This window comes from Aythya ferina, assembly GCF_964211825.1.
Source record: "Aythya ferina genome assembly, chromosome: Z".
Lineage (NCBI taxonomy): Eukaryota > Metazoa > Chordata > Aves > Anseriformes > Anatidae > Aythya > Aythya ferina.
In genome coordinates, this window is record NC_140299.1 from 96,345 (window position 1) to 113,525 (window position 17,181).

General features: G+C 52.9%; 1 protein-coding gene across 1 annotated transcript; it reads right to left on the minus strand.

Moving 5' to 3' along the window:
* Positions 1-3,660: 3,660 nt before the first annotated feature.
* Positions 3,661-16,909, minus strand: LOC311426605 (uncharacterized protein; the record flags this gene model as incomplete). Its single annotated transcript, XM_084503072.1, has 6 exons — positions 3,661-4,208; positions 4,835-5,249; positions 5,421-5,486; positions 7,958-8,039; positions 16,272-16,574; positions 16,891-16,909. 5 exons carry the CDS (start codon positions 16,907-16,909, stop codon positions 5,225-5,227), a joined length of 495 nt encoding a protein of 164 aa, XP_084359198.1. The 3' UTR covers positions 3,661-4,208; positions 4,835-5,224.
* Between the last annotated feature and the right edge of the window lie 272 nt (positions 16,910-17,181).

Genomic DNA, 17,181 nt, shown 5'->3' on the forward strand with positions numbered 1-17,181 from the left:
GAGATGCTCAAATCCCAAACCCCAAAAAATAGGACGCTCAAATCCCAAACCCCCTTCCAAAAAAGAAAAGGAAAAATCAAGAAAAAAATAAAATCAAACAAAACAAAAACAACAAAAGGGGTAGATCTGGTGGCATCTGCCCTGTAACCCTGCAAAAATCACGAGGGACCTAGAACAACAAAGCAAACGCACAAAATAACATTGACATCCTATCCATAAATGTGCTATAACAATTAATCACCTCCAAAGAGCTTCAAGCAATAAACGCACATACTACTAGATCGGTTTCCTCTAAAAGATCGTACCAGACCCTGACCCACCAAAAGAACCCTGCATGTAGCTAACAGAAGCATCAACAAAGCACTGACCCCAAAGAGCAGCCCGGGCAGAAGGAGCTCTCTGATGCCGTGCCTGGGGCTCCTGTACCATTTGGCCCCGCCCAGCACCCAAACCCAATCACCTGGGAAAGGGGAGGGGGCAAACCACAAGAAAGAGAGCAGGAGCAGCAGCAGCTGTGTTGTTTTATTTATTTATTTATTTGTTTGGTTTTGTGCCTATCCCTAGTTTACAGCATGCAGAGTGCAGACAAGAGAACTGGGGTGTTTCTAGAAGCAAAATTTACCGTATTTATGCCTCAGCTTTGCACATAGAAAGGACAATACAACCAAGAAAGTAAATGAAATATTTTCCACGGGAATTAGCTCAAACTTTAGTGTTAGGTCAGAGGTTGGACTCAATGATCTTGAGGTCTCTTCCAACCTAGAAGATCTGTGATTCTGTGTGATTTACATATGAAGAAAAATCTAGGAGCGTAGGAAATTACACAGCAAAAAAAACAACGACATAAAAAGCAACGCGCATGCACGGCCCCACGGCCGCCTGCAGTACTCGTTTTCCACCAAAAGGAGGCGGCAGAGGGCGCCCCTGGGCCCCAACGCGCATGCGCCCCCCTCGGCCGCCTGCAGTACCCCTTTCCCACCAGCAGGTGGCGGCAGAGAACGCCCGCGGACCCCACCGCGCATGCGCGCCCCCCGGCCGCCTGCAGTACTCGCTTCCCACCAGCAGGTGGCGGCAGAGAGCACCCGCGGGCCCCACCGCGCATGCGCGCCTCCCGGCCGCCTGCAGTACTCGCTTTCCACCAGCAGGTGGCGGCAGAGGGCGCCCGCGGGCGTCTCCGCGCATGCGCCCCCCCCCGGCCGCCTGCAGTACCCTTTTTCCACCAGTAGGTGGCGGCAGAGGGCGCCCGCGGGCGTCACCGCGCATGCGCGCCCCCCGGCCGCCTGCAGTACTCGCTTTCCACCAGCAGGTGGCGGCAGAGGGCGCCCGCGGGCGTCACCGCGCATGCGCGCCCCCCGGCCGCCTGCAGTACTCGCTTTCCACCAGCAGGTGGCGGCAGAGGGCGCCCGCGGGCGTCACCGCGCATGCGCGCCCCCCGGCCGCCTGCAGTACCCTTTTCCCACCAGCAGGTGGCGGCAGAGGGCGCCCGCGGGCGTCTCCGCGCATGCGCGCCCCCCGGCCGCCTGCAGTACCCTTTTCCCACCAGCAGGTGGCGGCAGAGGGCGCCTGCGGGCGTCACCGCGCATGCGCGCCCCCCGGCCGCCTGCAGTACTCGCTTTCCACCAGCAGGTGGCGGTAGAGGGCGCCCGCGGGCGTCTCCGCGCATGCGCCCCCCCCCGGCCGCCTGCAGTACCCTTTTCCCACCAGCAGGTGGCGGCAGAGGGCGCCCGCGGGCGTCTCCGCGCATGCGCCCCCCCCCGGCCGCCTGCAGTACCCTTTTTCCACCAGTAGGTGGCGGCAGAGGGCGCCCGCGGGCGTCACCGCGCATGCGCGACCCCCGGCCGCCTGCAGTACTCGATTTCCACCAGCAGGTGACGGCAGAGGGCGCCCGCGGGCGTCTCCGCGCATGCGCGCCCCCCGGCCGCCTGCAGTACCCTTTTCCCACCAGCAGGTGGCGGCAGAGGGCTCCCGCGGGCGTCACCGCGCATGCGCGCCTCCCGGCCGCCTGCAGTACTCGCTTTCCACCAGCAGGTGGCGGCAGAGGGCGCCCGCGGGCGTCTCCGCGCATGCGCGCCCCCCGGCCGCCTGCAGTACCCTTTTCCCACCAGCAGGTGGCGGTAGAGGGCGCACGCGGGCGTCACCGCGCATGCGCTCCCCCCGGCCGCCTGCAGTACCCTTTTCCCACCAGCAGGTGGCGGCAGAGGGCGCCCGCGGGCGTCTCCGCGCATGCGCCCCCCCCGGCCGCCTGCAGTACCCTTTTCCCACCAACAGGTGGCGGCAGAGGGCGCCCGCGGGCGTCTCCGCGCATGCGCCCCCCCCGGCCGCCTGCAGTACCCTTTTCCCACCAGCAGGTGGCGGCAGAGGGCTCCCGCGGGCGTCTCCGCGCATGCGCGCCTCCCGGCCGCCTGCAGTACCCTTTTCCCACCAGCAGGTGGCGGCAGAGGGCGCCCGCGGGCGTCTCCGCGCATGCGCCCCCCCCGGCCGCCTGCAGTACCCTTTTCCCACCAGCAGGTGGCGGCAGAGGGCGTCCGCGGGCGTCACCGCGCATGCGCGCCCCCCGGCCGCCTGCAGTACTCGCTTTCCACCAGCAGGTGGCGGCAGAGGGCGCCCGCGGGCGTCTCCGCGCATGCGCCCCCCCCGGCCGCCTGCAGTACCCTTTTCCCACCAGCAGGTGGCGGCAGAGGGCGCCCGCGGGCGTCACCGCGCATGCGCGCCCCCCGGCCGCCTGCAGTACCCTTTTCCCACCAGCAGGTGGCGGCAGAGGGCGCCCGCGGGCGTCACCGCGCATGCGCGCCCCCCGGCCGCCTGCAGTACCCGATTAACACCAGCAGGTGGCGGCAGAGGGCACCCGCGGGAGTCACCGCGCTATGCGCCCCCCTCGGCCGCCTGCAGTACGCGATTAACACCAGCAGGTGGCGGCAGAGGGCGCCCACCGCTGCCACCGTGCATGCGCGTTCCTCGGCCGCCTGCAGTACCCCTTTCCCACCAGCAGGTGGCGGCAGAGGGCGCCCGCGGGAGGCCTTGTCGGGCGGATCACAGCTCGCCTACTGTGCCATTCGGAGCTTGTGGCCGTATTTTTTCCAACGTATTTGCTACCCACACCCCGCGGGGCAGCTTGTCTTACAAAGAATTCTCTCTGTTAATTTTCTCTTTAAGGCGGGCACGAAGCATCCACTGCTCTTCTAAGCAAGCAACCTTCCTTCTGTGCTCCCTTCGGGATGCAGGACTACGTGCACTCAGATTTATTCCACTCATTTTTCTTCGCCTTTTCATTGGCACAGTCTCCAAGGACGCCTGGCTTTCTTCTCACAGACTCGCGTCCGTTTCAGCGTAAGGCATCTTTTCCCTCCGCCGCTCTAATCCAAATTCAAATTATCCAGATAAAACAATAGCGAGGTAAGAGAGAACTGTCTGAGTTAAAGTCACCATCTTTCTGTAACTAATTTAGCAGACAGCTGTACCACATCAGAGGAGGAGGTTTAGATGCTAACCAGGTCACAGGCCCTGCTCAGGCACATCACGGTCAAGTGAGCGCCCCCGGAATCACTAAAGAAACTTACGTAAGAATCTACTAGAAGAAAGCTGTCTCCTCTTACCACCACCTATTTAAAAGATAGCGTAGTACAGGCAGTTCTACACGCATAAAACCACATACACACAGTATACCTGACCCAAGTAAATTCCCTCTTAGAAGTCCACCATTAAGCAAAAGAGGCGTATTGTGGTGACATACAGCTGCCGTGTAATGATCCTGAAGGGATGAATCGCCCTATGTATTCCAAGGTACTACTGTGTTTTTTTGTTTGTTTTTTTTTCCCCCCCAAGTACGTTCAACAGTACAGATAAGTACGTTCCCGCTAAGAAAAGAGTTCAGAATTGTTTATAACGAGTTCGTTCCAAGTGTCACTTTCTCACTTAACGTAGTAATAAAGATACGCTGCTGCTTTTGGATTTTATTTCCTTCTTGAATCTCACTGGTGTAATTCCAATGGTCAAACAACCTCTTCCAGAAAGACCAGCCCACTGCTTCACAGGAGAAGGAAAAGATGTCTCACACACGCTGGCTAGTACTAAAAAGAGTAATAGGAAGAGAAGTTCAGGCCATCAATATAAGTATGTTTCCCTGCCTCTTCTGCTGGCTGGTCAAGTGGAATCCTCAGGACAGCCCCAATACCTTGTGAAGAGCTTGTTAACGCCAGCACAACTTCAACCTGTCTTTTAAAAGAAAGCTGTTAAAGGAGCAGGAGACTGTTTTTAAATGAGAACAACCGAAAATAAACTTATCTGAAGAGCCACTTACTACTGGCATATTACCGTTTAAAAGGAAAATATTAATTACGTGCAGGTGCTCCAGTCTTCGTTGCATTTTCTGTGATTCACAACATTACCTTTGAACAAAAGAGTAAGAGGAACGGAAGGGAGGATATTAACTCGGGTAACCAAGGATTTGGTAAGCTGGAACTTGGTGTCTTTAACACTTTAGCCTTGGAGCAAAAATGTACACCCTGTACAGGCTGAGCTGACTGATGAGGCAGGTGCTCCAGGGTGCCCCCCAGAGGGGCGTCGGCCACGCGCACGCAACGGCACCTCCTCCTGCTGCCCTCTCTGCCCCCCCCGCCGCCGCAGCCGCCCCCCTCTCTCCCCTCTCCCCCAGCCCCCCGAAGCCCCGCGCCGTGCAGACCCCGCCGCACGCCCGGTCCGGTGCGGTGCGGTGCGGCGCCGCCCCCGCCCAGCACAAGGGCCATTGCAGCACAAGCCGCCGACCGCGTGGCGCCCCGCCCGCCTGCCACCTCGCCCCCTCCCGGCCCGGCCCCGACCACCATCCTCGTTACCGCACCGAGCGTCGGCGGCTAGGGCTGAGCCCGGCCCAGCCCGACCCGACAGCTTCCGCCCACAGTGCCGGCATGTCCTGACGCCACTTCCGCCCTCGGCTCCCAGCCAATCAGGAAGTGCTTCCGCCCTCAGTTAAGGCACACCGTGATGACACTTCCGCCCTGGGTTTCCAGCAAATCAGGGAGTGCTTCCGCCCTCAGTTAACGCACTTCCTGACACCACTTCCGTCCCCGGTTGCCAGCCCGGTACAGGCTCGGCCGGTGCTGCTTCCGCTCCGCAGAAGGGCGCTGCCGTTTTGCGGCGTGCGGGAGTCCTGCAGCGCCCCCCGGCTCCCTCTGCTCAGGCAAGGCGGCCGGCTCCGCGCATGTGCAGAAGCAGAGCAGCAGGCACGGCTTCACGGAGCAGCGCTGACGTGCGAGCTAAAAAAAGAAAAAAAATAAATAAAAGCAATCAAACAAACAAAAAAAATACCACTCACAGCTTTATGCGTTTACGCAACTTTCTAACAGTTTTTCCAACATTAAGGTGCAATATTCTTCCGGTATCACGGGGGATGGTTGGGGGATGAATTTCTCAGACCCCCCCCGTACCTGTACATGAAAGCGGGAAAACAATCGTAACCACGGCGTGCCCGACCAGAGCCACTCAGGCCCCACCTACAAGAGAGAAATAATGCAAGCTGTGTTCAGTGCAAGCGGATGTTAGGGAAGACACCCCCCAGAAGGATACCTGTCTGACTTCCGGGATCAGTCGAAGGGCCGAGCCTCTCTTCCCCCTACCTGGCACCCTCCACCCTGGGTCACTGTGGGGTAACGTTTGAACGCTGCCCTTCAATGCACTGTTCCTAGCCGTGACAGTTCTCATTGAACACGACTAGAACGAGAGCGTGCTACCTCATTTAGGTGAATCTGTGACCGTGATAGTCCAGTACCCTGAATCCAAACAGTAACAGTCAGTCAAAGTTAATCAGCTACGCCCTTTAATGCGACCGTATTTCATAGGGAAAAAAACATTAAGCCTAAGATTTCTCGTCCCTAAGGCCCTGGGGGACAGGCAGAGCAGGAATCCAAGACTCCAGAAATGCTGTACTCTAAGGAACTTTTACTCATTCTAGCTTAGAAGTAGCTAAACTGTTTGGGATGAAGTATTCTAGGCGAGGAAAGGTAGTGGTAAGCTTGAAGCAGAAATGGACTGTGAAAACACTTCAACCAACTGACAGAAGTTTCGCAACTGAAGGTGACGCTCTGTAATGAGAGGAACGAGGAAACCTTGAAACTCCCCGTGCTCTCAGGCTTCCCTATATAACTACCCTGGTTCCTTCCACTCACTTTGGGATTCTTTTTTGTTTGTTTGTTTGGTAGGATGGAATTGTCCATCCACACCAGATTTCACCTATGTCTGTCAAAAGCAAGTTTGCCTGTGTGTCTGATCTGCGCTTTTGCACAAAAATTCAGCTACATATGTTTGGAAATCAAACTCTTTTGTTTTCTGGACTTTTCTATAGTTAGTTAAATACATTGACTTCTTGTTTGGCTGGTGCACTATAAAGTATTCTTTTTGTAAGCAAACCGTGTGCCATAGGGCTTCTGGCAAATGTCAAATAACTGATAATCACTAGTATCTCCACTACAATCGGCTAATTTAGTCAAGGGAAAATCTGACCAACTGCCACATCATCTGACATAAACCAACATGTGGAAGCACCCACATGTAGCATGCAAGAAGCCTGCCTGCTGGTCCCTTACACACCAAATTCCATCTCCCTTTCCACCAGACAAGAAAAAGCGCCTTCCCTGCCCTCCTTCTGAACGCTGTTTTTTCAAGCTGTTGCTGCAACCAGAACCACTCAGAGAGTTCAGCAGATACTTCGGAAATGCCCGGCTTTGTATGGCAGCCAACTGGGGAGCAGCCTGAATCGCGGGTTTCGGATGCTGGTTCATCTCTGATGAGATGATGGTCACTACACGTGCTCACTGGCAGTATGGATGTTACATGAGGTGTTGAGGGGGGGCATTCGCACCAGCCCTGTCATTCAGTTACAGAAGGCACAGCTCACCTCAGATTTCAGCCTGGCCTTTCACTGCTTAAAGTCAAAGAGCAGCACCACTGAGAACGACAGAACCACACAGACAGTTATTGCACTGTGGTGGTTTTACAGTGCCGGGCAGCTAAACTCCACTACAGCCTCCTTCTCACTCCTCTTCAAAAGAGGGACGGGAGGGAGAAGAAAGTATGCTGAAAAGAAAAAGAAATGAAAAGGAAAAGGAAAAGGAAAAGGAAAAGGAAAAGGAAAAGGAAAAGGAAAAGGAAAAGGAAAAGGAAAAGGAAAAGGAAAAGGAAAAGGAAAAGGAAAAGGAAAAGGAAAAGCTCATGGGTTGAGATAAGGATAATTTAATTAAAAGGGGAAAAATATAAATAAATAAATAAATAAATAAATAAAATAAATGAGCAAATGCTGTGCAGAAGCATAAAGGGAAGAAAGAAATTACTCTCTACTTCCCATCAGCAAGTGGTGTTCAGCCAAATCCCAGGAAGCAGGGCCTCAATACACACAGCAGTTGTTTGGGAGGACAGCTATCTTCAAAAAGAGAGCCACCCCCCTCCTTCCCCTTTCCCACCTTGTATTGCTGAGTGTGACATCAGATGGTATGGAATATCCCTTTGGTTGGTTTAGGTCTGCTGCCCTGGTGATGTCCCCTCCCCACTTCTTACCCACCACAAGCTTGCTGGATCTGGGGGGTTTGGAGAGAGTCTTGGTGCTACGCCAGCTACAACAATCTACAAAACACTGATGAGGTACCAGTGCTGTTCTAGCTACAAGCGCAGAGCAGAGCACTGTATGGGCTGCTGCAGGGAAAGCGAACTCCATCCCAGCCAGACCCAGTACATGCAGGGAAAGATTTTCAGGAAAGAATTTCCCTTCACAACACCGTTCCCTCTGCTTTTCTTTGCATGTTGAGGCTGTTTCGGAAAAGTGTTTCTCTCCACGGCACCAGGAGAATTCCCAGAGCTTCTCTCCTGTTCCATAGCAGAGCCCTGCATGTAAATGCCGGGCAACCTACGGAGAGTGCCTGAGAAAAGCAGACGGGGGCACCTCTAAGCTCTACGCTTCGTTCTCGTCATTTACATGTTTTTCCTGTGGTCGTCTCCGGAAGACCGCCTAGTTTTTGGAAGAATGGACCGTGGAAGTTTACATGCGTGGACAGTACCTGTAAAATAAAATACACGGTGGGTAAGAAACGGCCTGTTACAAGCGTTATTTTTAGATAAAGCACCACACGAAACAAGGATGCGGTGGGTATCTTCCAACGACTTTCACAAGCCCTGGCACCACCTCACAGGAGTGAGAAGGAAAAAAAAAAAAAAAACTACAAAAAAAAACGGAGCCGGCGGCCGGGCGGGGGCTGACGAGAAGCACGAGCAGCAGGCGGCGCCAGGGCACGGGCAGCCCGGGGGGCCGCGGAGCACGGCAGCGATGGCCCGGCGCTCACCGCCACCGCCGCGAGGATCCCGCGGGCCGGGCGCTTCTCGCGCGGCCTCCCCCGCCCGCCTTCCTCCTCCGCACCCGGCCGCTGCGCTGCCACCCGCCCGCGGGCGGAGCCCGGCGCCTCGCGCTCCCGCTCTCACCGCGCGAGGCTCCGCCGACGCCCAGCGGCTCCAGCGCACCGGGCGGCACCTCCGGCCCCGCAGCGCCGAGCGCTGCCCGGGGCCCCTCCTCCGCACCGAGCCGCGCCGGGGCCCGGCCGCGCTCAGGGCGCAGAGCGCACGGCCCGCCCCGGGGCCCCCTCGGGCACCGAGGGCCGCGACGAGGCCCGCCCGCGGCGCTCCCTGCCCCGGGCGGCGCGGGCCCGGCGCCCTCAGCCTGCCTCCGCGGGGCAGCCGCCGACCGCGGCGCCCGCTCGGCGTCCCCGGGCCGGCAGAGCGCCCGCTCCCGCCCCGCCCCGCCCGGCTCCCGCTGCCGCCCCGGGCCCCGCCGCGCGCTCTCGTAGCCGCGGGCCGGGAGGCGCCGGGGGCCGAGCAGCTGCTCCCCGAGCCGCCGGGGCCCGGAGCTCGCCCGCACCCGAGGCGAGCCGGCGGCGCTGCGCAGCTCCGGGCGTGCCGCTCTGCTCCGTGCCGCTCCGCTCCGTGCCGCTCCGCTCCGTACCGCTCCGCGCCGCTCCGCTCCGCGCCGCTCCGCTCCGCGCCCTTCCCGAGCGCCGCGCGCGGCTCCTGCTGGCTGTGCGGCCGGGTCCGGCCCCGCAGCGCCCGGCGCTGCAGCCGGCGGCGGCCCCGCTGTGTCCGCGAGCGGTGAGCCCGGGTGGCGGCCTTCGCGCGCAGCCTTTTGCTGCTCGTTTCCCTTGTCGGCGCTGCTGCGGTTCCCCGATGCGGGTCTTCAAAACTGACGTGCATCGAGCGTCTTCCCAGCGGGAGCCGTCAGCCGCTTCGCTGCTTTTCTTTAACGGTGCTGCTGGTGCTGTCCGAAGGATCGCTGCCGCCGGTAACCCTCTCTGTTTCACACACGGACACGTAAACTAGGCCCGAGGGAAGGCGAGCGCTCCCCGGCAAGGTACTGCGTCCTGCAAGCACTGCCAAGTCATGCCAGACCTTCTCCTGCTACCGGTTCCGGGCCGTTGCGCCCCGTTCCCCAGCGGTAGGTCGATGGGAATTTTCGACCTGCTTTTGCCACAACCACCGTATTGTTAGCGGTGTTGCGCGGGGGCCAGGCAGAATACTCGTGTTTGCACATTGCCGGCTCTGCGCGGAACACAGCTGACCTGCCTACAAGAAGCAGGTCTTTAGCTTAGCCCCACAAAGAATCTTTTCCCGTTCTTTCAGCTACCTTCAGTTCCCACAGGCCTTCATTATGAAGATTTCAGTTGATTGCTGCTAACACACACTTGAATCCAAATGTTTGTGCTATTCATAGTGAAACGCTCATTCAGCTAAATGCTTGTCTGTGTCAGGGCTCTTTTGATCAAACTGAATAAAAGACTTGACAAGGTTTTCTGCATAGCCCCGGGTCACATGAAGGAATTCACCAGTGCAGGGACGCCACGCAGTAATAAAATCTCTCTGATTTATGCAGCATAGGTGATGTCTGGGGTTCCAGCAGACAAAAGGAAAGTTTTTTTTGTTTGTTTGTTTTGTTTTGTTTTGTTTTGTTTTGTTTTTGTTTTTGTTTTTGTTTTTGCCAGGGCAGGACTGTATCTGCCTTTAGAAACCTTTCAAGGGCATCCTGCTAGGTGGAAAGCAGGCAGAGGTATCTACGTGTACCTAAGACAATTCTTGTGAACCAGAGAACAAAGTGCAGGCTCTGCACTGACACATCACTCACTCATTCTGAACACCTGAGTTTGTTCTCTTTCCTAAGAAGGACGTTTGGCAGTGCATTTAGCTCCCATTACCCATCTCAGTGATGGGAGCCTCCGTACCCTGACAGCTTTGCTGTCCCTGCAGCTCCTTGCTCCCTCCCCGCAGGGTGCAGCCAGCCCCCTCCACTCCCTGCCATCTCTATCCAGAGGCTGGGGAGGACAGGGAACACAGGGAACAGAGCTGTAGAGAGCAGTAGGGGCCGTTTGTGCCCGTAGGCAGAGCTGCCCGTTGTCCCATCGGAGCGCCTGGCTTTGTCGGACCCGGTGGTGTTTTCTGTGCTCTTATGCTATGCGACAGAGATCTTCTTCCTCAGACTCTTCGCTATGCCTGAGCAATGCATGATCCTAGAGCCTGCTGATATCACACTTTTTTTTTTTTTTTCTCTTCCAGCATAATGCAGAAAGAGGTTCTGCTTGCTCACATTTCTGCCCTGTGGTTGCAGATGTCTCTTGATTTTCCTTGTACTGTTCTTCCAGTACCAGGGCTTTGTCAGCCACCTTCCTGCCTTTGTCAGCCTCCCATGTTAACAGGCTACTTTTCCAGCTAGCTGTAAAAGTCACCTTTCAGTGCTGTGACGCCTTTCTTGTGATTCCCTTACAGCTCTCGCAGTCTCATTAGAACAAAAGGGGGCACTCGCACACTGCAGTCTTGTCTGCATGGACCATGTTGGTTTAACACTCGCTGCCTGGAGTGTAAGAGCTCTGACCAGCAGTAATTTGTCACTGTGTAGTTAATTCTCCAGTTTGAAACTGACTTGCCTCTGTTAAGAATCCTTCTTCATAAATGGATGGTAAAAACATGCTCTTCAGGTGCACGTGCTTACTTAAGTTGCTCTGCACTGTCTCCTACTCGAGGAGAGGCTAGCATTTCCATCAGTGGCAAAGATCCTTTTGTCTTAGCCACTCAATGGCTTTAAACTAAAAGAGGGTAGGCTGACATTAGGCATAAGGAGGAAATTGAGGCACTGGAACAGGTTGCCCAGAGAAGCTGTGGATGCCCCATCACTCGAAGTATTCAAGGCCAGCCTGGATGAGTCTTTGAGAAACATGATTTAGCGGGAGGTGTCCCTGCCCATGGCAGAGGTGTTGGAATTAGATCTTTACAATCCCTCCCAACCCAAACCGTTGTATGATTCAGTGGTCGTGTGATCTCATCTCATCTCATCCTTCTCTGCTCCCTCCTGCCCAACAGTGCCAGTACACAGACAGGTGGCACAGTGCAATGAGTTGCATCAGGGAACTTGAAATTAACCTGTCAAAGAAGGGGGAAGCAGCTATTTTTAACCTCAGTTCCTTCACCTAACCCATGTTGTGGCCTCACAAGCAGTTTAACAGCACCAAGGTGTTAAGGTCTTTAACAGCACGCAGCAGCTGTCAGGGAGTACATGGCTGCTGCCTAACGCAGCATGTCTGTGCCATGAAGCACAGCCTCAAGGTGCCTGCTGTGGACCAGCAAGATCAGAGCCAGGCCAGCCCAGATCTTTGTGCAGCACAAGCTTCCCTGGAGACTTCTGTGCCTGGCCCATTGCCTCAGAACTCCGCTGGCCTTTTACTCTATGTACACCTTTCCCTCACCGATCTCCGTGTGCCTGCCCTGTATACCCAGAGTCTGCTGTTGCTTTTTGTTCCATACTTGCTGAGGAATGAAAATGTATGTCAACTGCCACTTCAGTCGATCCTCATAGTGTTTTTTGGTTGTGATTGTTGTGGCTCATACATCCACTTAAGCCTTCTGCCTGAGCATAGGCACATGTCAGATTCCATCTGCGTGTCCTACAGCGTTTTCAGGCTGTGTCTTGGGATCAGCACTCAGACTGCGCCCAGTTTTTCACTGAGCCGCTATGCAGCCATGCAGATTTACTGGGTTCACCACGTACAACTAGCTCATTCGGTGAAAGGGCTCCTTAGCTGCTCTCCATGTCTGATAGTCACTGGACCAGATGGAGCAGAAGCTGAGCTCTTTAGGTGACTCCTACAATTGCGGTTATCCTGCAGCAAGGACACCTGCCCTAGAGAGAAGACTCCTGGCTCCTGGTCTCTGTTCCAAGTACTTTTTTTTTTTTTTTTTTCATACAAGCATGAAATACAAAGACAGCAGAGACCAAACGCACCTCCAGCTCCCAGCACAAGAGACCTGTCTGCCTTCTCTGTCTCTTTTTCTGCATAATGCCCTGCTTCAAAAGGAAAGAAGTGGATGGCAAGAACCATTCCTTACACTTTTTTCTAAAAAGCTATGGTGTGATAATTTGAAATGTGCGTACTTCCTGTAGATGAGGAGATAATTGGACTGGTTATCTTGCTTCTTGAGCACGTACTTCAGTCAGTAGACTAACATGGACCTGGGGGAGAATGCTGTTGGATGGTAGGAGAAGCCTAAATTTGGCAGTGTATGTTACACAGAAATATCCCTGGACTGAAGCCTTCACATGGCTTAGAGAAACACTTGTTACCCAACCTGTGCTAAATGGCCTTGTGGCAGAAAGCAGTTCCTGGTGCTGTTTCATCTGGAGCACAGACGTAGCCAACACAACTTCTGAACCAAAAGGCCAAACAAGCTGGTCCCAAAGTGCTGCAAAGGGTGGGAGACAGCAGAAGGGATCTTTTGCATGGCACTTCAAGGGTCACACCTGTCAGTCCCCTTCTCTTTCCTCAGCCACCTCAACAGCCTTCTCGGCCACATCTTCATTCCACACAAGGTGGTAACTGAACATATGCACTCTACAGGGAAAGGTAACCTGGTTACTCCTACAATAATTTTATGTAATTATATTGAATTATTTAAATAATACAAAACCAACAATATAATAATTGTACGGTATTTTGTGCAAATATAATGTATAATATGGAATAAATATATCAAATATTTATAATATGTAGAACACAAACTATGATAGGTTTATAATTGATGGCACTAGAAAACCTTATCATAACAAATCACCATATGATATTTAATGCTCAGATTGAAAACACGGTAATTTTCCTTGCTAAGGAAATTATTTCATATGGAAAAGTTTTTGCTATGCAGGTGGAACAGGGGCCAAGGGAGAGCTCCCCTGCCTTTCACAGTATTCAAAACTTAGAGGCCTTGGACAAGTGGACAAGGCTGTGAGCAAGCTGATGCGCCTGCACCTGCTCTGAGCCCTCCAGAGGCTCTGTCTCCATGGATGTGATTCTCTGATTTTTGACCTCTGGGAGCACTGCAGCCACACAATAAATTACAACACACACATGCCAGGCAGACTAGAGGTTGCTCAAGTCTTTTGACATGCACTTTTTTTTTTTTTTTTTTTTTGAGTGCATCTCTGTTATTTTGTGACATGGGTTGTAAAAATGAAAGGAGGAAGAAGAGAGAGAACGAAAGATCAAGGATCAGATGTTAAATCCTGCTTGCTCACTTGCTGGTATGAAAACAGTTTGTAAGTGTGCATTCACAATTAACAGCAGACATATTTTGTATCACTGAACTCTGCAAGCAGTCTTTTAACAGATTCTAATCGTGCCTGTAAGTGATCAAAAAACTGCAGTGGGAATTACTATAAAATTTACTAAAAAATTACTAAATTAAATTAATTTACTAAATTAAAAATTAAAATTTACTAAATTAAAACTTACTAAAGATTACTATCTATAAAAATATGAATGAAATTACTGTCATAATTTAGGCCTTAAAGCTGAGCAGTGGTTAAAGCCAGACTGAAATTTTATACCAAATCATAACCCAAAAATATCTCACCCTAAAGATGCTTCTCTTGCATGCTTCCTGCTATGGCTTCAAAGGGCAAGCCCAGTATTGTGGAAACATCAGTATTCCTGAAGACCAAAAACCGGAAGACTTCTATTTGCTTAAGGATTCTGCTGCATTCCTCCCTGAGGCAAAACAAACCAGTAATCCTCATTGTTACAGAAACACAGCACTTCACATCTGTTTATCTGTATATAAACATTAAACGATTAATAAAAAATAAGCACCAAAAGGCTTAATTTGAAATCTACTGAAGTTAATGCTAGTCCTCAGTACCCTGGGATACAGCTTCTCGTAACCCAGAACAGCAGAGTTTTCTATTAATGTTATCACACTTTTGCCTGTAGAAATGACCCCTTCAGCACAAGGTGGAAAGGCATGGGGAAGGCAAGCTTCTTTGCAACAACGTGGGGTACAGATGTCCATGCAGATCCAGGACAGCCCCTGCCCGGCTACCACCTTCACGGAGAGTTTCCGTACAAACCCACAGCCTCAAATGTCAGTACAGAAAACCATTGCTGTGAAAATACATTCATTTTTTTCCACACTACAGAAGAGAAGTGTTCAATATCCCTCTTCTTTTCGTTTCTTTTCTCCTTTTTATTTTTTTATTTTTATTTTTTTTTATTCAGTTCTGTTTTAGGTGAAATTGTCCCCATCTCTGAAAAATATTATGAGACTGGTGCCTGGAAAGCATTACACAAGTGTGGAGGAAAGAAAAAGTGCAGTCATGTGTGGCTGGGGTGATTTCTTCTTGACAACGTTGAGAACTGAGGAGCTCTTGCAAACGAAAGGTTCAATCCTGCTGCCCATACATAAACAGGTCTCCAGCTAGGCTTTGCATGACTGTGACGTATGGGATGAGACCCTGCATTAGCAGGAGGAACCAAGTGATGCGGTCAGTACAGCATAATGGGAAAAACCGAACTCTGCTACAACTAAATGTCATGTTGATAAATGCAACTTCACTGTTTTTTATAAACAAAATTAAACTTAATTTGCTTCACAGTAGCTAAGGTGCCGTTAATTCAAAACCCACAGAGTAACTCATTGGACACAGTTAATAGTCAGCAGACCACATAGGCCAGGCTTTGAAAGCATTTAATATTCACTGAAGTGCTGCTTGTATCCAATTATAACTCACTACTTGCCATCTTAATAATTTAAATCTGTCCACTCTTTAGAGAGGAAAAAAAAAAAGCACTAATCAAAGACATGAATGCACCTTTTGCTTTTGACAGCATTAAATTAAAACTAAATGGTAGATCTTGAATGAGTTACTCTGCAAGAATAAAGGCATTAATGAGGTAATTTCATTATAGAGGCTCATCCAAGCCTATGTGAAAACAAGGGAAGTAAATGGAGAGGAAAGCCACGGAGGAAATTAGGGTTCCTTCCACACTAATTAATGTTTTGGGGCATTTAGTACAGGCACCAAATTAACTGCTCCAAAGAACTCCATTGAAAAAAAAATACATTGTTGCCCTGCCATGTAATTAGAAGACAGTACAAGTAGAACACTTAATGAGTATAAAGCCGGCCTTTAACTTATTCTGCCCAGCTTCTGAAAACATGTCATTGTGGAGGCCTAAGTTTAAGGAAGCACCAGGCGTACAATATAGGATTGTTTAGGTCCTTCTGTTCGGTGAGCTGTAAACAGGTAGCCCTGAATGAGAGACTCTGGGACTCCTGGGAGGCCCGGCTTCCCAGAAGAAGAGGAAAAAAAAAAAAAAAAAAAAAGTCTTAAATGCATCCAGAGGAGAAAAAAAAAAAAAAAGGTGAATAGGCCCGGCACAGCTCACCCAGTGAATGCTCACTGCTGTCTTAAGAGATTACATGATGTTGTGCCACCCCCTCTCATTGAGTTATCTTTACACTGCTTTTGTCTCCTCTAATTGGAGCTGATGAGGTGCTAATTGGTTGCCTTTCTAAAAAGCGGTGCTTAAGCACTGGCAAACAGAGTAAGACAGCGTGAGTGGAGTTAATGAGGGCTTAGCACCCCCCACCCCAAAACCCAAGCAACCCCTCCGCCTCGTATGAGCACACGAACGCACGCACGGCCGTGCCCCTGCCGCAGCCGAGAGCTGAAGGGACGTGACCGACTTCGGGTACAGCCCTGCGCTGGCCCGAGCCGTGTGAGGAAGGGGCAGTGCCGGGCCGGCAGCCGCGCCCCGCTCGCCGCGGGCAGGCCGGCGGCTGGCTGCTGGCGGCGGGTGCCGGGTGCCCGGCGGGGCCGGGTGCCCGGCGGGGCCGGCCGCGGGCCCCGTGGCCGCAGGGGCCCGGGTAAGAACCGCGCAGAGACGGTTCTCACCCGCCGACAGAGGCTGCGGGGGGCCGCTCACACTCACCTCGCGCAGAAAGGCACGGGCGGGGCGGGGCGGGGCGGCCGCGTTCGTCCCTCGCCGCTTTGCCGCCCGCGTGCCAGCCGCGGCCGCCGCCAAGGGAAAGGCCGGCAGCGCCTGGGCACGGCGGCAGGGCCCGGCACGGCGCGGGCGAGGCCGAGGCCGAGGCGGCAGCAGCAGCAGCAGCAGCAGCAGCGGGCCGTGCCGGCGCTGCGCCCCGGAAGCACGGGGGGCTGCGGGTGCCAAGGAGCTCGCTGTCCTCGGGAAGCGAGGCACGAGCAGCTGCGGCACGCTCAACTGCAAGCGCCCCTGTAGAAGGAGAGGCGCCCGTGCTCGGGGGCGAGCGTGCTGCCGTTCTCCTTGCTTCGGCATTTGGCGTTTTGCAAGCTTAAACTTTGGTCTTTTGCTACTTAAAACAGGGTATGCAATTAATAACTCGGACGTCGTTTTCAGCAACAATTCATACATGGAAATACCCTAAATATTTTGAACCCATGAAGAAAAGAAAAAGATAGAAACTTCTTTTTTTTTTTTTTTTTTCGTAATGCTTTGCATGTTTGTTACTTTTTTTTTTTTTTTTTGCCAGTTTTACGTAAAGTATTTTGATTAGAGTACAGTGTTAAACCTCTTGCAAGAGGCTGCATGGTTAACTATAACTGCATCTGGAGCTCCTAGATCCCAGTTTTGCCATATCCATACACATTTCCTAAAAAAGGCTTTGAGTGATGCTGAGTAGTCTGTATCTTACACCTATTTTGAAGGTGGGCTGATATTGCCTCCTGAATTTCTACACCAATTCTGGAATTCCCTGCTACTGAAAGCGTTCCTGAGTCCTAGCGATAACGTACAAAAAAAAAAAACTGGTCTAGTGCTGATGTCACCTGGCAACAGGCAAAAATTATCCTGCAAGTTATTT